The sequence below is a fragment of the Sus scrofa genome, chromosome 1 (assembly GCF_000003025.6).
Source record: "Sus scrofa isolate TJ Tabasco breed Duroc chromosome 1, Sscrofa11.1, whole genome shotgun sequence".
NCBI classification, from domain to species: domain Eukaryota; kingdom Metazoa; phylum Chordata; class Mammalia; order Artiodactyla; family Suidae; genus Sus; species Sus scrofa.
Window position 1 is genome coordinate 257,084,453 of NC_010443.5, and position 19,922 is coordinate 257,104,374.

The 19,922-nt window shown below is 49.1% G+C and overlaps 1 protein-coding gene across 6 annotated transcripts in view; it reads right to left on the minus strand.

The window, feature by feature from the left end:
• The window catches only part of ASTN2 (astrotactin 2), a 915,211-nt gene that overhangs the window by 258,987 nt on the left and 636,302 nt on the right, over positions 1-19,922 (minus strand). For all 6 annotated transcript variants that reach the window (XM_021074502.1, XM_021074486.1, XM_021074494.1 and 3 more), the window contains 3 exons: positions 13,815-13,939; positions 10,258-10,362; positions 6,585-6,764 (listed from right to left, as the gene is read on the minus strand). In XM_021074502.1, the coding sequence (XP_020930161.1) occupies positions 6,585-6,764; positions 10,258-10,362; positions 13,815-13,939 (410 nt within the window). The remainder of the gene's footprint in view (positions 1-6,584; positions 6,765-10,257; positions 10,363-13,814; positions 13,940-19,922) is intronic.

Consider the following 19,922-nt stretch of genomic DNA (forward strand, 5'->3'; position numbering starts at 1 on the left):
TGTGTGTATATAGATAGAGACAGAGATGCAGAGAGAGATAAAGAGCCAATTATATATATATATACACACATATATATATCTTTCATATGTACATATATATCATATATCACAAATATATGAATATATATCATATATATGTGAAGATGATACAGAGAGATTTTTATCTCTCTACCCATCTATCTCATTGGTTCTGTCCATCTGGAGAACCCTGACTGGTCCACGGCCTCAGGGCTGTGCAGTCTGGGTTGATGGAGATAAGAGTAGATGGGGGTAACCAGATATGGGGCCAACGCTAGAGTCCAAACAAGCCGTGATGGTGGCAGCAAGGAGGTAGAAAGAAGTGGACAATTTCAAAAGCTATTTGAAAATTAAAATGGTAAGATTTGGGGTGGTTTGGAAATTGGGGAGAGGAGTGAGAGAGATATTGAGAAGAGTGTCTAGGTTTGTGGCTCCGCCTCTAAATAGACACATGTGCTTTTTTGCTAGAACACTGGAAAAATACTAGGCTGTGTGGGGCAGAGTTTGGGCAGACAGGGAGCAAGCATTGATAGCCCATGTCAGAGGAAAGCTTGGAGGCAGAAGTATAAAGTAGGCCATCAGTGTAGGGATGGTAACAGAGAGTGCGGCTGAGAGTCCCCACATGAGACAAAGACAGTCCTGCCAAACCACACGGACTGGCTTGGCAGAGAAGGACGAGCTTGCAGAGGACACGGAGAAGGGACAGGCAAGAAGGAAGGTGGGCCACCAGGAGAATCTGGTACCATAGAAGCAAACATAGACAGTGCCTCAGGCAGGAAGTGGTCAAGTCCATCAAATGCCAATGAAAGGTCAAGCAGATGGGAACTGAAATCTGCCCCCGGATGACTGCAGCGCCAGGGAAGTTGGCCAGGACCCACGCAGGTCTCAGCTCTGAGGTGGACCCCTTTCATGCCTGATTGGCCCCTTTGAAGCAAATTCCCTCAGGAAACTGGAAGCCCAGGAGAGTTCTCCAGCGCCCATTAGCCCCTGGGCCACAGCTGTCCTCACAAAGGGAGGTGACATTTGAGGACATCTTTCCCTTCTCCTCCCACCCCAACCCCAGGGCCTGCCTTTCAATCAGCCAAAACTCCTTTAAAGAGTAATCTAGGAATGTTTCAGCTGACATTCAAAAGTGCACTGTAATTCAAATGGAAATGCAGAAATTCATTCCCTTGGACAGTCTTGGGAAATTATAATAGAGATAAAACATCCTTTAAAGGTGGCGACAGGCATTTATCTTTGGGGACATCTCTATGCTACAGACTCTCCCAACCTAAACTCAAGAGCAGTTCAACCTTCACATGGAGAACGTCCTTTCATCAGGGTTACAGAGTCTTTAAACTTGGGAAAGACATATTAATTGCACACATTTTCTCTCTTATACTTTGTGTCTCTCCATTTCTCTTGGTGGATTTCAGTTTCCCTGTGTCTATCTCCCTGTTTTTCTGTCTCTTCCTAGCTCCCTCAGTCAATTTCTCTCTGTCTCTGTCTCTTGTCTCTCTCTGCCTCTGTCTCTCTGTCTCTTAGTCTCTCTGTCTCTTAGTCTTTCTCACACACACAGAATGAACAATTCCTTTACATGCACACACCCTTGCCTTATATAGTCACTTTCTCTATGTAAAAGAAGCAACTGAAAATTCAAGAAACCTACCAGACTGATAATTTCTGCATTTATTACTGTCCTCTCAGATTTGAGAATGATAGGGGATAACAAAAGCACAGAATCCCAGAGCCCTTTCGACAGCTCCCTAGGGGAGCTCTGAGGCTCCCTCCCTCACTGGCTCCACGCTAGACCAATCTACCCCTGTCCTTGGTCCTGAGTCAACTGACAAGGGGGGGAGTAACTTAGAAGTCCTATTTCCTCCTGCCCTATACACACACACACACACACACACATCTGGGATGAGTTACCTACGTGGGCATAGCAGTCATGGATGGAAGGAATGGGTTGGTTCGAGATAATAATTAGGTGCCCGGCTCCATGCTAGATGAGTCCATCATTGATGTGTCTATGCTCTCATTGGATCCTGTATCTTGCACATGGGAAAACGGATCTTAGAGGGTGAATCAATTTGCCCATGATCACACAGCTTGTAAGAGGAAAGCTGGGATTTGAACCAAGGTCCATTTGACTGCACAACCTGTGTTTTATCTCCAAATGAGGACGTCTTTACCCAAGACATACCCAAGAAGGTTAACTTCATGCAGGGAGTCTTAATCATGATAAGACCCATGTATCAAGGTCAAGGCTAGGAAGAATGTGTGAATATCAAGCCAAAGAGTGAAATGAAGCCCTGACTGGGAGAAGAAAGACTTTTCAGAATATAGGTGCATCAAGAACATGGGAGCATACAGTGAAAGTATTAAGCTGGGGAAAGAGACTCAAAACTTCACACGATGCTTAGAAGCATGGCCTGGGAGCAGAGGAGATGCTTAAAGGAACCTGACTGAACAGCTTCCAGGATAATCATGCCTGAGTCAGGAGCTCCCAGGGTTGCTTCTAAGGTCCAGTTCTTCCTGGCTTCTGCTGCTCCCATCTAACTGACCTGTCCTGTGTTCCAGTTGCCTCCAGGCTGGTGGAGTGCCCATAGAGCCCACTTGGTGATAGGAAACTCCATCTCCCTGCCTGGATCTTTCTAGTCCTCCTTGGAATGCCCAGTGCCTCTCTGGAATCATTGTCAGAATTTGGGTCTGTTATTCTAGCTTTTGTTTTGCCCTATGACAAGGAAATGATACATAGGTAGAGACCACCACTCCCCCTTTCTGCATTTAGAGCAGATATCATGAATTGATCACTTTCTTTTCCAGTGATCCCAATGACCGCTCTAGAGTCTAGAGTGGTCTGCACAAGCCACTCCCCCCACCTGATCAGAACTGGTACATGAAACAAAAGCTATGGGCCATTGTATAATGGTGACTGGGTTCCCCACCACATGCCAGCACCTCCTTTTTTCCAGCTGTCTGCCAGTGGATCAAAAGAGAATCTATCCTAAAAGTGCCAGACTGTTGGAAGGCTAATCACAGGCTGGACCCACAGGAGGACGACACCCATGTCTGGCCTCCTGCAATGTCCCAGCATGAGGCATGAGGTCTGCAAAAGACATTTCTCTTAGGAGCACTTAGGAAATACCAGTCAGCCAGAGAATGAATAAATGACAATGTGACGTTGTCCCCCTGTGGAATACACACTTAGAAGCCCTGAGGGGCCTGAGCGTCAAGCAAAGCTCTCATGGGAGATATTTTAATCAGGAACCCTCACCCCAACCCCTCAACTTCCCAGTGATTTCTAGTGGCTAGATCACAAGACTGCCAGAGCCCCATCATCAGCAGACCTGGTAAGGCTGGGGCACTTGTTTCTAATGTCTGGAGACACCGGATGGGGGCTAAGGTTGGAACTCAGACACAGATCATTCAGTCACAAACTGTGGGCCTGACAAGCCCCCTGGCTCTTTTAAGTTGAAGTTTCCCTTCTCTAAGATAAGGGGTGAGGCCCCTGGGCTTCTTTGCCTCAAGGGGGAGGGGAGGACCAAAGGGAGCCATCATCAACTGCGCCGGGATGTACAAATGTCCGTGCTTGTTATCTGTGCTGCCTGGTCTCTCCCCGACCTCCTCTTTCAGCCTTGGCCCTTCCCATCAAGAAGAGACTGCCGGCTGGGGCTAAACAGAGACTTCAAAGATTCCTGGAGCCCTCCACCCTCCTCTCGCTGAGCTGAAAGGATATCGGCAGGCACTGTCCTTTTCTAGTGTCACAGGTGCTTCTCAGAGAGAAATGAGGGCTGAGGCCACCTATTAGCAAGAGCTGTAGCCAGGACGGCAGTCCTCAGCAGATGCCCACAATGTTTGCTCCATGTTTAGCTACCATTTTATGTACTGACTGGATGCAAGGTGTCTCACCCATATTCTCATTTTGCTCCCCCCAAAACCCATGCAAGGGAATGACTATTTCTCACCTAACACATAAGGAAACTGAGACTTAGAAGTTACTTTGCTTGAGGTTACCTGGAAGGGATGTAAGAAGAGTTATCAGGACTTGAAATCCTGCCGTCCCAATTGACACTGTCCTAATCCATCCTTTCCCAGCAAGCTCCACACCAGAGTGATCAGCTTCCAAACCCAGATTCATCCTGACCTGGTGCCCACTGCACGCTGGCTTCACAGATGTCAGTGACATATAATTGACACATAGATGTGGAGGACACCCAAGTGGCTGGGGAGAAAAGGGACACACACCAGCTATCCCTGAGTCCAGAGTGCTTTCCATTCTTTGGAGGAGGGAGGGGATTCGCAGCTTCTCATCCACCTCCTCCCTAGCATCACTTCCACATTGAAAAAGGAAAAACCATAGGGTCTCATGTACCATCCAGGTGGTCACATCAGGTAAAGTTAGAGAGGAAGAAACACACAGACCAGTTGAGCTGGCCTCAGTGTCTCTCATGATCATCTTGGGAGTGAGCATGGATGATGGAAGCAAGAAGAGTGCTGCCTTTGCTCTGGAAGCCCAGTGAGAAAGGTACCAAAGTCACCCAGCAAGTGTGTGGCAAACGTGAAGGCTCTCTGAGTCTTGAAGGGGGCCCCCAGCTGCTCCTTCAGTATTCTGCCTGCTCCCACCCCCATATTCCTTGCCATAGACTCCATGCATCCACTGTATAAGAAATAGGATTTTCTGGAGGGAAGTCCAAAGCCTGGAAGCAGCCAAGGATGGTGATGGGATGGGATTCTGCATTAGCAGTATCCCAGGCCCCCAATGCAGGATGAGGCAAATTAGTTCAGTGGCCACAGTGAGCAAAGGTTTTTATAAACATAACCTAATTGCATTACTTCAAAGTCCGGAAGCTTATTGCCCTGCTTAATGATGTGGCACGTTATTTATAGGGTAGCACAATGAGACTTCTATTGATTTAATGCACTTCCTTAAAGACTGTCATTGTCACAGCCATAAAACGAAGCCATTCCCAGACAACTCAATTATTCCCCTGAGCCTATAAACCACCCTGTGTTTGCCCCACACACTTGTGCACAGGAGGTGGGGCCGGGTGGCGGGGGGTGCGGTGAGACCATGATAGGGGGTATAAGCCCTGGGGACAAAAGGGAAAGATTCGGGAAAAGACAGGGCAGGTGGACCAGAGCTCCACACAGTCCAGGATGAGGGGCAGCAAGAAAAGAGCTAGATGGGGAGCATGGAGCCCCCGTGCTCTGTCCAGCCCTGCCCAGAGAAGCTGCGTGACTCTGAGCAATCTGGCTCCTCTCTCTGGGCCTTAGTTTCCCCAGCTGGAAATGGGAGTGCTGAGCCCAGAGGGACCCCTCAGTCTCCTCTGGCTCCCAATTTCTGTGGCTTTATGATTTTTCTGTTGATCTCGTTCTCACAGGTAGGGCACCTGGCCCATAGGGAGAAGGTGTAAGCACATTTTTGACATCACAGCTCACTCTTTCCATCCATCTAGAACCTTTCTGGGTTTGTTTTGTTTTGTTTACTTTTTAGGGCCACACCCATGGCATATGGAAGTTCCCAGGCTAGGAGTGGAAACAGAGCTGCAGCTGCCGGCCTACATCACAGCCACAGCCACGCCCAGATCCAAGCCACATCTGCGACCTCCACTGCAGCTCGTGACAACACCGGATCTTTAACCCACTGAGCAAGGCCAGGGATTGAACCTGCATCCTCATGGATACTAGTCGGGTTCATTACCACTGAGCCACGACAGGAGCTCCAAGTTTCTTTTTAAACAAATTGATTGTAATAGTAACAACAATAACAGGAAGCAAATCTTGCCCTGGTGTGCTATTTCCTGTGTGTCTAAGGGCACTTGACTTATCCGAGACTCATTTTCTCATCTGTGAAATGGGGCTGTAATACATGGCCCTGTGATAACACATAACGCATGTATGTGCTGTTTCATCTTTCTCCCAATGCTACTGCACAAACCACTTTCCCTTACTGTAGGAGGTAGATGGGACTAGCTAAAGTGCCCATTTCACAGGAAGGGGAAACTGAGGTGGAAAGGGACTGGATTCTTCAAGGACTCTGTTCCTGGGAAATTCTAGTTCTGATAATAGCTGAGAGTCAGAGAGAAATAAGGTCTGGTGACCCCCCCTCAAAGATAAAATCTCTCCATGGGGAGACTTGAAACTGTCCCCTTGGGTAGGAGGTGACTGTTCCCAAGGAGCTGGAGCTCGTCTCGGATTCCTCCAAGAAGCCTGGAGAGAAGGAGGGGTCAACGAGACGAGACTTCCTTCCCCACAGTCTCCTCCCGCCCCCACCTTGATGGCTGTTTCCAGGGGAGAGAGTGGGAAAGAAGAAGCTTGCAGTAGAAGGCCAGGGTTGAGTCCAGAACACCAACCTGGGCACTCAGAAATGCTCAAACTAAAAGAATCCTGGGAAACCATATGGCCGCTTATTCTATCCACAGTGAACGTGAAACCCCAAGAGGGGTAGGGACTTGCCCCAGTCCACCAGTTTCTGTATGGCAGAGCCAGGATTTAGCTCCCAGGGAGCTTAGTTATGTCCCCAACAGCCTTACCTCCACAGCCCACCTGACCGCCACCTCCAGCAAGCCCTCCAGGCTTACCTTTCTGATACTGGAGCCACAGCTGCTGCTGGACCTTCTTGCTGGGGAAGTGGATGATGCAGGTGAGCTCGGAGCCGTAGAGGGCCTCTGCGATGTAGTGCGAGCCATAGTGCTGGATGAAGGACAGTAGCTCCTCCCGGCTGCTCTCCTTGGTCAGGATCTTGAGGACGCTGGTGAAGCCTGGACAGAGGAGGAGCATGTGGAGGGGGTCAGACTTGGGAGGCTGGTGGCAGGTAAATGATAAGCCTGGATGTGGGACTTTATCCCCTTGCCAGGGTGTCAGCCAAATGTGCACATCATCCCCTCACTTGTCACAAGACTGCTCTCTCTGGCGGACACACAGGACACTAGGACTGAGGGGGAATGGACGACAGAGGAAGGCCTAAAGCTGGTGACCTAGACCTCAGGACCCCAAGGTCACAATCAAGAAAAATCAAAGCTGGTGTCTACTGAGCACCTACGTGTACCAGGCACACTGCCAGATGCTTCAGCCACTTTGTCTATGCAAACCTCAGCCCCATACGGCAGCCTCGACAGAGGTCAGAGACTGGAACCGATCTGCCTTGATGTTCCAGCCAGAGGAGCTAGGATTCCAACCCACTTCTCTTCCCACCCAAAACATGTATACATGCCACTGCACCCAAAAACCCAGGGCTTGAACTGCCCGTGGCTGGAGCCCAGGGCTGGCCCGGACCAGGCTCAGCTGACTCCACATCCTCAGATCTGATCCCTGACTTAGCATCCTGTAATACCACTCCTCTTTCTCTCTCTGCCGTGGTCTCCCTAAAAGAGTGGTATGTTCCTTCTTCTGCCATTGTCAAGGCCTCCTTACTGTTTATTAACTGTCTTTAGTCCTATTCTAAACGGACCTGAGTCCACAGGGCCTGGCATGGGGCCTGCACAGCAATTACTCAGTAAGCACTACTCCCCTGCCCTCTTCTTCCTCCTACAGGCAGGTCTCCAGGCTATTTTTTCCAGGAGCCTTAAGCCCTTCTGGGCCCCCTCCCTGCTATGGAGGAAGCCATGTGGCCTTATCTGGGTATCCTGGGCCTCCAAGGTCATCTCCTGTGAGTCACACATATCAGACTTTACCTCCAGCCACATAAGATTTTTTATTTCTCTTGAACGTGAACTGGGATTTCTATCATTCTTTCTTCATGTATATGCCTCCCCCACTCCCAAACACACACACACACACACACACACACACACACACACACACACACACACCACTACTGTTGACCTGGAATGGCCTCCCACTCCCTCCCTAAGTCACAAATGCTTCCAGGTCCCAGGAAGCCACCCCTCCCCCAAGAAGCTTTTCACACCATCTTGGCCTGGGGCACCCGCTCTTTGCACCTTCAACCAGCACCGCCTTAGAGGCAGAAGCTCCCATTTGTCCCATTTGTCTCTGAGTCTGCACGTACATCCTTCTCCACCCCTGCCTCAACCAGGTCCACAGCACTGCTTCTGGACACGGCAGACACACCAAGCCCCATTATTACAAAAACAACGGATTCTGATTTTGCCACATCAAAGTAAAATGTAAAAGAGCAAGCTCCTCTTCCACACTAAAAATGAGATCCAATTTGCCAACATTTGATTTGCAAGGGGGTTTCGGGGAGCATTGCTATTGATTAATTAAAGCAGATACACCTTTATAGTTCTAATAGGAACACTGCAGTCGTATTCACAAGTGCGGTGTAAAGGTGTGGGTGGCAATGAAAACAGAAACAGGGCTGAAAGAATGGGTGCTTGATTAGAACAACCCCTCTCCATCAACCTGTTAACTCATGCAACTGGGTGATTAATACAGCAAGCTAACGGTGAGATGGTTTCTGTTAAGGAATAAATAACACCATGGAGAGGCCCTGTGGTTCTTTATCCAGACAGACAACATGGCCATTAAATCCCTGCCCTGCTCCTGTTCTGCCACTCACTAGCTGTGTGACCTTGGGCAAGTTACTTAACCTCTCTGACCCTCAGTTTCCTTACCCCCCCCAAAAAAAGGATATAGAGCACTTTCCTCTTGAGACACTGATATAAGTCCTAAGATAAAAAACACTATAAAGTGCTTGGCCGATGTCATCAATAATTACTATCTGTACTTCCCACTTTGCAGGCTAAAAGAGGCCCATGTTGCTCATGAACAAAGTGATATTGAAAAAGAAAACATGGAGTTCCCATTGTGGCTCAGCAGGTTAAGAATCCAACATCGTGTCCATGCAGATATGTGTTCAAAACCTGGCCTTGCTCAGTGGGTTAAGGATCCAGCGTTACAAGCTGTGGCATAGGTTGCAGATGCAGTGTGAATCCAGTCTTGCTGTGGCTGTGGCTGTGGTGTAGGCCAGCATCTGAGGCTCTGATTCGACCCCTAGCCTGGGAACTTCATATGCCAAAGAAAAGCTATAAGAAAGGAAAAAGAAAAAAGCTGGCCAATAATTAGGGACACTGGGACAATAAGCCCATGTCAGCCTCATGAGTAAGAGCCAGGGTAGAAAAGCCAAGGCCATGCCCCATTTATCTGGAGCCCTTCACTCATTCATTGCTTCTCATTTTCATTCATTTTTTTATTCCTTCATCAAAAAGGAGCACTAGGAGTTCCCGTCGTGGCTCAGTGGTTAACGGATCCGATTAGGAATCAGGAGGTTGTGGGTTCGATTCCTGGTCTTGTTCAGTGGGTTAAGGATCCGGTGGCAATGCCTTGAGCTGTGGTGTAGGTGGCAGACGTGGCTCGGATCCCACGTTGCTGTGGCTCTGGCGTAGGCCAGCAGCTAAGGCTCCGATTAGACCCCTAGCCTGGGAACCTCCATATGCCGAGGGTGTGGCCATAAAAACAAACAAACAAACAAACAAACAAAGGAGCACCAACAACAGGCAGAAATATAAGGTGCAGGAATAAACAGGACCCAAGCACTACCCCCAGTCCTAAGGTCAGTAGAGGAGATGGACAGGATTCTGATATGAATCAAGTGAGTGCTTTAATATAGGAAGTTGAACACGGGGATTCCTTGAGCTATTCCAGGGGGAACAGATAATGAGGGAGGCATCTCTGAGTACTGCAGGATGTGTGAGGAGATCCAGGCAGGGGTAACAGCATGTGAAAAGTCAGAGACAAGAAAGAAAACGTCCTGTTTTGAGAACTACAAATGGTGTCCCACGAGCTTCAGCTGGAATTCACATGTACAAAGTGTGGGCAATGAGTATGTATGTGTGTGCGTGCGTGCACGTGTTGGGGGTGGAATGCATTACTGCTGAGCAGCAGATGAGCAGAAAAACAAGTCAGCCAGGAGAGGCCAGAGGGGTCAATGCCTGAAAGCATTTGTAATCCACACACCTTAAACACTTAGAGAACACAGTGTGACTGGACTGTCATTTGCCCCCTCTCTCCTATCCATCCTCTGCACCCTGCTCAGATAGTGCTTCCTCCAGGAGCCTCCCGACTCCCCAGAATGGACAGCTGCCCCGTTTCTGCACTGTCCTACTGCCATGTGTGGGCATCACTGTGTGTCTGCTTGTCCGTCCCCCCTCCCTGTGAGCTCATTGATGGCGGGGGCATGGCCTCATTCCCTCAGCATCCCCAGTGCCAGACCAGGGCATACCCCGGGTCCTTGGGAACCAGGAACGTGTGCTGAATAATGCCAGTCCCCTGGCTGCCGGAGGCGGTCCTCACCTGCCGAGAGGGTGATGGTGCTGAGCTTCACACGGTAGAGGTTGCTTCGGACCCGCCACTGCTGCACCATGGGGTAACCCATGGCCTCGTCATACCTGATGTCTCCTGCGGATGAAATAAGAAGGTCATGTGAGCCCAGCATTTAGAGGCTTCACCTCACAACCCCACCCCACAGCCCTGGGCTCTGGGTAATGGCCACCTCTTCTAAGTGGGCAGAGGCTCAGTCCTAGAAAGTGGGCCCTCTCTGACAGTTCTAGCTGGACCCCTCCCCCCGAAGCCCCCCACCCAGGCCTCTTCTTTCCTGGCCTCTGACCTCGGAACCAATCCTGCCTTTTTTTTCTGCTCTACAGCGTACATGGCCCCTTTATCCTACAAGCAAGAGTGCGCTTATGGCCCCACTTTAACCTGGGGGCAATTTGCCATGGGGCCCTAGACAGTGCGGTGCCTCTGTTTCCACATCTGATATCATGACTACCTAGGCTGACCTTATTTCATAGACATATTGTAAGACAAATGAATTAAAAGCAGTGGAAGTCCTAAGGTAACCTAGAAATGTCATGCACGAGGATTGGGGGGGGGTCATGGAACCTCAGCCCGTTCAGCACAGATTGCCTAAGGCTACTTTTGCACGTTGACAGCAGAGTTGAGTAGTTGTGACAGAGACTACGTGCAAAGCCTAACACATCTACTAGCCGACCCTTTATGTTTGCTGACCCTGGGTAGACCACTGCTTCCTAACATGCAAACATGAGATGTCCTTTGCTGTCGCATAAGATGCTGGGTGCACGCATAGAAGTTTTCCATTTCAAACAAGACTGAGAAACAGTGGCTAAACAAAATCAAACAAGATTAAATACATATATTTAATTATATATATATAATTTCTCAGCACCTTGAATAAATTAACACACCAATTTAAAGGTACATGAAGGTAGTGTGCAGCATTTTGCAAATCTTGTTGGCCAACGACCCCATTTTAGGGTCCATTGGAACTCACGTTCCGCAGAATGCATTTTGCAAAACATAAGTGTAGATAAAACATAAACAAAGAAAAAAAAAACACAACAGAATGTCAGCAAGTGGTTAACTTGGGTGTATAAAAGATTCTTGTTTTCTGATTTATATTCATCTCCATTTTCTCCTCTAAGCACTACAGACTCTCTATTTTATAATCAGGAAGAGAAAAATACGTGAAAAAGAAACACCAGTCACACCAGTGCTTATTGTTATTGTTGTTATGTATCCTCTGCAAATGGCAGGCAGAGTTCTCCATCCTTTTCTCTTGTCCCCTGGTGAGGAGGCATTTAGATATTTGATACCAAGATTAAAATGAGAAGCTCTCTGGAACAAATGATTTTCTTCCTGGACATTACTGCAGTATTAAAGTTGTCCATTACTGTCAACTTTTTTTTTTTTTTCCCTCCTTAGCCTTTTCAGGAATAATATCATTTTTTTCAAGGCTTTCATTTTAAAGTAAAATATTCATGATCCCCAAAGATATGTCCACTGGAGCGAGGTTGTTTTGTTATAAATACGTCCTCTCTGTTGATCTGCTCTGCCTGTTCTGTCTTTCCTCTGCAGACACCAGGGAGAGAAGGAGAGCGAGTGGGAGAGGAGGAGAGGGCCATGTTTCGAGTCAGGGTAGAGAAAACAGCCTGCACAGGAAGATGAGATGCCAGCACCCAGGCTGCCTCTGCCCCATCTGCTATTGCTTGTCTGATTTCAGAGCAGGTTTGGAGGGCGGGGTTGACCGCTGGGACCATTCTCAAGAGAGGGAGGCCAATATTTTGATGCAAACTGTTGATGTAGCTTATTCGCTTGGTGGTATGGTATCCAAATGGAGGGAAAAAAATGTCCTTTGATTATCAAGAAAGGGACAAAGCCATCTTCTCTGCCCCTCACCCCATCCCTGGGCCTCCCTGTAACTAAGCATCACTCCACCCTTCCCCTGGTCCCTCCAGCCTGGAATCTAAACCCCTTCAGGGAAATGTCAGCTTCCTGAGGTCAAGGCCATGGGTCTACAGGATTCCGGCTCCTGCAGCTGAAACAGAGCCTGGCATAGAGTAGGCTCTCAGTAAATCCCTACTTACTAACTCACTCACGTGCATCCCATCCCTGACCTTGTATCTATCCCTGGTCCTTATTCAACCCCTGACCCCCATCTTCTGACTCTGTCCTAGATTCCCCCCCCCCAATGAAAATGGGATAAAATGAAGCCCTGGAATGGGGGAAGTATTTTTATGGTTTTTTTTTTTTTAAAAAAAAACACTCTCTAAAAATGTAACAGTGCCTTTATTAGGACACCTCCAAAGATCCCTGAATCAAAACAAATAATCCTATCAGTTTGTACCACCAATGCAGAACCAGAATGTACTGTATCATGAAGGCAGAACCAGGGCCCTTACATTTTGGGAAAGTTCACTGAAAAAGGGCAAGCGAGGAACTGGGAGAAGAGGAGGAGGAACAGAAGGGCATCCTGTGGTGGGACAAAAGATGTGAGCCTCAGGAGAGCCTGGAAGACAGCTTGTCAGTAAGGGAGAGGCAGAGGTTAGGGGCTGGTGGGCAGTAAGCTGCAGAGTGGAGTGGAAAGGGCAGAAGATCTGAAGCCATGGCACTTGGTCCTAGTGCTAGTAGATTTGCTGTGTGGCCTTGAGCTGGTCCCTTCACCTCTCTGAGTCTCGAGTCTCATCTATAAAATGAGAAAAATAACGCCCACCCCATAGGATGGCTCAGTGCCCCATGTTCAAAAACAGGCCATGTAACTGAAGTGCTTTCAAGTGAGAGAGGATCCTGGTGGGGGTAGGGAGTGGGCAGTCCACTTATTTTATTTATTTATTTATTTATTTATTTATTTATTTATTGTCTTTTAAGTGTTGCACCTGTGGCATATAGAAGTTCCCAGGCTAGGGGTCAAATCGGAGCTGCAGCTGCCAGCCTACCCCACAACCACAGTGAGGTGGGATCTGAGCTACATCTGTGACCTACACGGCAGCTCATGGCAACACTGGATCCTTAACCCACAGAGTGAGGCCAGGGATGGAACCTGTGTCCTCATGGATAGTAGTCGGGTTCCTTTCCGCTGAGACACAATGGGAACTCCCCACTTCATTTATTTTAAAAGGACTTAAAAGTGAACTGCATGGTCTCATTCATGTGTGGAATCTAAAAATGCTGAATTCATAAAAGCAAAGGGAAGACGGTTGGGGGTGGGGAAACCCAGGAGACGGTGATCAAAGGGCACAGAGGTTCCGTTACACAGGATGAACAGGTTTGCGGATGGAGCACACAGCCCGGTGACTGGTTAGTAACAATGCATGTACTTGAAGTTAGCCAGGAGAGTCAATCCGGTCTCAGCTCCGAGTCTGGCGGGTCTCAAGGAAGCCCCCAGTTTTGCACAGCCCAGAGGAGCCCAGGAAACGGCAGGTCCCTTTTACATCCCATCCCTCAGGAAGGGGGAGGTCTGGCCGGGCCCCTCAGGACATGCTCAGGGCTGATAGGTACTGGAGACTGGGTGTGTGGTCGGCAAGCTAGTGAGGGGTCCAGCACGTGTGTCTTACCAGTGAGCAGCTGGAGGTCCGGGAGGGGCTCGGAGAGGACCCCCCGGCACTGCTCCTCCACCGGCAGCGGGATCACCAGCAGCCCGTCGGCCAGCTGAGGAAAGTCCTTGATGAAGTTGTTCTCCCTGTGGAGAGGAGCAGAGAGACTGCCAGATCGAGGAAGCAGAGGCTGTGGGGGATACAGGGGCTGCAGGGCAGGAAGCTCGTAGGCAGAAGAGAGACCCATGAGTGGGCGGACGGCCTTGCTCGGATGTCTCCAGCTCCCAGGGGCCCAGCTCTGAGAACATGGTGCTAATGACAGGCTTTAGCATCTGGCAGGCTGGGGCTTAAATCCTGGCCCACCACGTACAAGCTGCATGATCTTGAGCCAGCTACTGGTCCACTCAAAACCTCAGTTTCCTTGCCTAGAAAAGTGAGATTTTTTGGTTTTTTTGGGGGGGCAGGATATTTTTTTTTCATTTTTTAAAAGTTTTATTGAAGTATAGCTGATTTACAATGTTGTGATAATTTCTGCTGTACAGCAGAATGATTCAGTTATACATATACACATAGCCATGCTTTTTCAGATTCTTTCCCCTTACAGATTGTCACAGAATACTGGGTAGAGTTCTCTCTGCTGTACGGCAGGTCCCTGTTGGCCAGTCATTCCATATACTGCAGTGTGCATATGCCAATCCCAAACCCCAGTCTATCACTCCCCCTACGAGTACACTTTGGTAACCAAAAGTTTGTTTTCAAAGTCTGTGAGTTTGTTTCTGTTCTGCAAATAAGTTCATGTGTATACCATTTTTAGATTCTACATATAAGTGATATCATATGATATTTGTATTTCTCTGCCTGACTTACTTCATCAGTATGATAATCTCTAGGTCCATCCATGTAGCTGCCAATGGCATTATTTCATTTTTTCATGGCTGAATAATATTCCATTGTATAGATGTACCACATTGTAAATCAACTCTACTTCAATAAAACGTCAAAACATTTTAAAAAAAATAAAAGGAAAAGAAACTCATGGACGTGGGGAAGAGACTTATGGTTGCCAAGCGGGAGGGGGAGGGAGTGAGATGGACTGGGAGTCTGGCGTTAATAGATGCAAACTATTGCATTTGGAGTGGATAAGCAAAGAGATCCTGCCTTGTTTATAGCACAGGGAACTATATCCAGTCACTTGTGATGGAATGTGATGGAGGATAATGTGAGAAAAAGAATATATGTGTATATGTTTGACTGGGTCATGTTGCTGTACAGTAGAAATGGACAGAACACTGTAAATAAACTGTAATGGAAAACATTTTTTTAAAAAAAGCAAAAGAAAGTGAAAAAAGAAAAAAGAAAAAAATAAAATCCTGCAAAAAAGAAAAAGTGAGATCTTAGGGTAGATACTTAATGGGATAAAGCTAACAATTGCTTAAGACACAGGCTGACATTCTATAAACCGTTATGTTTCGCTGCTAAATGTCCCCTTACATAAGCAGTGACAATGGTGAGCCAGGATGTGAAGGAACTGAGGTGAGGATAGCGTGGAGTGCTTGAAGAAAGAGAGAGTGAGGTTATGCTGGAGAAAGGAAGGCTTGAAAGAGTGGGTGTTTGTGTGCTCATGTGGAAAGATCCTAAGAAATCTTTTGGATCAAAGTCCTCCTTTTACAGATGGGGAAATTGAAGCCTGGAGAAGGGGAACAAATTGCTCACAGACAACCACCAGGTTAGACTCACACCCTGATCTCCCCACCCCAGGCTAGAGCTCTTTCTTTCCCTGACTTCCTCAGCTGCCACCGCCCCTTCCCTGGGCCATCCCAGGAAGCTGAAGACAGACCTCGTGGTGACTTCAGGACATTGAACATTGAATAAAGGTAGCTTTAGAGGCGGGGGTGGGGGTGGGGGGTGACAGCACAACACTGGAGGCAGGCTTCAATCTTCTAGACAGCAGACCTGCCTAACAATCTGCCGTTGAGAAGTGATGAGCTTGCTGCAGCTGGGAGTGTGCAAGTAGGAAGCTTGATGGCTACTTGGCATGGATAGTATCTAGGGCATTTTAGTATTTAAATCTGATTTTCCAGTTCCCTTCCTATGCAGAAATCCTAAGAGACTCTAACTACAATCTGGAGAGGAGGAGGACAGGGGGAAGAGGAAGGGAAGGGAGCAAGGGAGGAGGAGGGAGGGGGGGAGAAAGAGAGGGAGGAGGGGAAGAGGGGGAGGAGGGGAGGAGAGGAAGAGGGAGAGGGAGGGGGAGAAAGAGGGGGAGGAAGGGGAGAAAGAGGGGAGGAGGAGAAAGCCGGGGAAGAGGGGGACAAGGAGGGAAAGGGAAGCCGATGTTTATCACTTCATTCTGCCACCTGGAACGGGCAACTTTGAAATGAAAATCAGAAAGAGGCAAACAAAGATCTGTGATGTCAAAGTGATGCCTTTGAAGCCTGGATCTCGGGCAGTTCAAAAGCAGCCATGCAAACACTGTGTGGCCTGGTCACCTTCCTGTCTGGACGCCACATCCCCCACATCTCCCAGGCAGCTGCACAGCTCACCATCGATTCATTCATTTAGTGAACACCTTCCCTGCGTCTGACCCTTGAGCAGGTCAGAGTCCAAGGGAGGGAGGCCATTTCCATCTTCAACATCACCAGCATCTCTGTCATCGCCTGTGTTGTCATCTCTGGCTATTAATTGAATCCTTATTATTTGCTAGGATCTGGCTAAGTATTTTACGTTTTTATCATTTAAAATCTACAGCAACCTGCAAGAGAGTTACCATTATCTTCATTTTACAGATAAGAAAAAAATGAGGTTCCAAGTTAAGAGGTGGCAAAATTGGGATTGGAACGCAGGTTTGTCTGACTGCACACCTGGTAAGGTGAGCAGCGGGGCCTGGGATTGTCTGCATGCGCCTGTGTGATGGCAAGTTTCTAGGTCCACACTTGGACATTTAAGCACGCTATTTTGTGTTTCACGGGTGTGCCCATGTCTGTCCGCATAGCCATACTTGCTTATGTCTACGTGTGTGCCTATGATTATGGGCTCTGCTTAGGTGTTTGCGGCTGGCCTTTGATTTGTCTGCAAAACTGGGTGTGTGGAACAGCCATGGAAGTGCCCCCAGATAGCACTCGCCAGGGTTTAAGGAACAAATTCCTCCTGCCCCCTCATGAATTGGCCTATTAGATATATAACGAGGTGGAGGGTGTCTCCTTGCCCTAGTCATTCAGCTAACATGAACAGAGCACACACTCAAGGTGGAGCCTGGAGCTGGGTACTCAGCATTCACAGACAGGCTGGATTCTCCCCTTGTCCTTTAGATCTTTTTAGCCCTGTGGGCAGACAATGGATCAGCCATGCAGAACAGTTAGGGGGCTGGCTCTTTGGGACTCAAGAGGCTGGAGGCTGATGGCCAAAGGCTCCTTCCCCATGTGACCCAGCCACCTGTTTCATGGACAGAAGCGGGCAAGAATGAGATGGCTCTGAAGACTGGGTTCCACCCCACACTGCCTCCTAGCTGGGTAACTTGGAGCCAACCACCCAAACCTCCGTTTTCTCATCTGCAAAATGGGGATCAGGAGCTCCCGTTGTGGCTCAGCGGTGATGAATCCGACCAGTGTCCATGAGGATGTGGGTTCACTCCCTGGCCTTGCTCAATGGGCTGAGGATCCAGCGTTGCCATGCGCTGTGGTGTAGGTCACAGACATGGCTCAGATCCCGCATTGCTGTGGCTGCAGTTCCAATGTGACCTCTAGCCTGGAAACTTCCACATGCCGAAGGTGTGGCCCTAAAAAGCAACAAAACTAACCAACAAAACAAACAAAATGGGGATCACAAGAGTTACTCAGCCTGCCTTAGAGGAAGCACGGAAATACTAACCATGGCAAAAGCTGTTTGTGGAGCACTTTGCATGCACCATTCCAAGTGCTTTGCATTAGTTCTCACCCAGCCCTACGAATCAGGTGCTGTCAAGACCCCCTGCTTAGAGGTGGAGAAGCTGGAGCACAAGGCAATTATGTAACTCCTCAAGACCACACAGCTGGGAAGCAGGAGGTCTCAGGGGCTCTGGCCCCAGAGTCCACACTCCGCATCACTGCACAGGTGCAGGGCGCCAAAGACGTTGCCTGTGACATTCACAGGCTGTCAAAGCTGGAAAAGCCACGGTACCTCTGGGTGCACCGAGCCCAGTCAGGCTGCTGCTGAAAGAAGGGGTTTGTGTCTCATCACGACTGACCACACAGCAGGTGCTCCGCTCTCTGGGTGACCTCAGGACCCTCACTCCAACACATGAGGAGGGCATGATCACCTTCCCTAATTACAGAGGAGAGGAGACGGTGCCACCCCCTGCAGCCCCACATTCCTCTCTCCTCTAATTCCTCTGCCTTCGGTTTCAGCTGGGCATGACTCTGTGGGCAACCTCAGGATGGCAGGGAGCCGGCTGGCACTCCCCTTCTTCTTGGAGGAAAGTTTTTGCCCTGAGCTTCCAGGAAGCAGGGAGGGTGTTGAGGCAGTGCATGAGGAGGAAGATGACAAGGACAGGGTGGGAGTTCCCAGGCCAGTGCGGAAAACAGGGAGGGAGGCAGGGGTGAAGCAGGGAATGAGGAGACAGCAACAGCAAAGACCAAGGACCCAGGATGATCCCTGTGGACTGGCCCCTTTGAGGCTGCCTGGGCCATGACAGCAAGTCCTTCATAGCCTCTGCCAGCAGAGGGCGCCCAGTGCCTTCACATCAATTAGCTCTCCCTAGGAGGCAAAACACAGCGGGAACAGCAGTGCTGAGAATGTTCCACAGGGCTGAGAACCTCAGACAGAGCCCAGACAGCAGCTTAAAAATCCACCCACCTGGGGAAGGTGATGGGGAGGATGGCGGGGTACTGGCTTAAACTCAGTTGGCCCGAAACCAAATCCAGATTCTCAGCGCTTGTGTGTATGTGGGTGTATGCGTAGTAAAAACTACCAGGCAACTAACTAATCCTAATAATAGGAAGAGAGGAAGACGGGCAAGGCTGGATACACAGAGTAGAGAGCAGACTGTGGCCATAGGCCCTAGGCGAGGGGATGGGGGTGGGGTCTAAACCAGACCAATAGCTGTTAGGTGCTGCGTCTGTACCAGACCCTGGAATCTGAGGGGAATCAGCCAAATAGATCCCTGCAATGGAGACCTACGGAGCCCGGGAGGGAGAAGGATGTGCTGGGAACAGCCATCCCTGGCAGTGCTGCCCTGCTCACCCGTGCCTCTTCCACTCACCACCACATGCAGTTATGTTGGGGACAGTAGGCTCCACCCCCCAGGTCTCTGGCTGGCCAGACCTCCCACTCTTGGTGAGCACATGCAGGCATTCATGTTGGGGAGGAGGTGTAGGGGCTGGCATGGGGTGAGGAAATAGGAGGACCCATTGAAAATGGGAGTTGCCATGGTGGCTTGGTCGGTTAAGGACTTAATGTGGTCTCTGAGGATGCAGGTTCCATCCCTGGCCTGGCTCAGTGAGCAAAGGATCCAGCATTGTTGCAAGCTGCGGCTTAGGCCAAAGATGCGGCTTGGATCTGGTGTTGCTGTGGCTGTGCGGTAGGTTGCAGTTGCAGTTCCAATTTGACCCCTACCCTGGGAACTTCCATATGCCACAGGTGTGTAAAAAGGAAAAAAAAAAACAAACACCTCTTCCAAGAAACCATTTTAATTTTCCCCACTTGGAATAAACTTTTCTTGTCACTTTTCTCTTACACGTCTTGTCTGTGAATAGAAAATAGCAATCACCTTGGGACGACGGTGGAAAGGGCAGGGGCTCCAAAGTCATAGAGACATGGATCCAAATTCTGGCTGTGTGACCGTGGAGAGGTTACTTAAAGTTTGATGAGCCTTGCTAACTTCATCTGTCCTATGAGAATAGTGAGTTTAACTTCAGGGGGCAAGGAGGCAGGTTCATGTAGATCTTTAATGCTGGTCCCTTTACCTGAATTACCCCATACCTGAGAGCCTCAGAGAGCCCGGCACAGTGCCTGCCCACGGCATACACTCCCCAAGCACCTGTTCAGTTGTGTGCAGAGGCGGAGGCAAGCCTCTTCCCCTTCCATGCCACCTGCACGCGACCTCCAAGTGACATAAACAGAGCAGGCACCTGGTAGAGCTTCCCTCTCATCAGC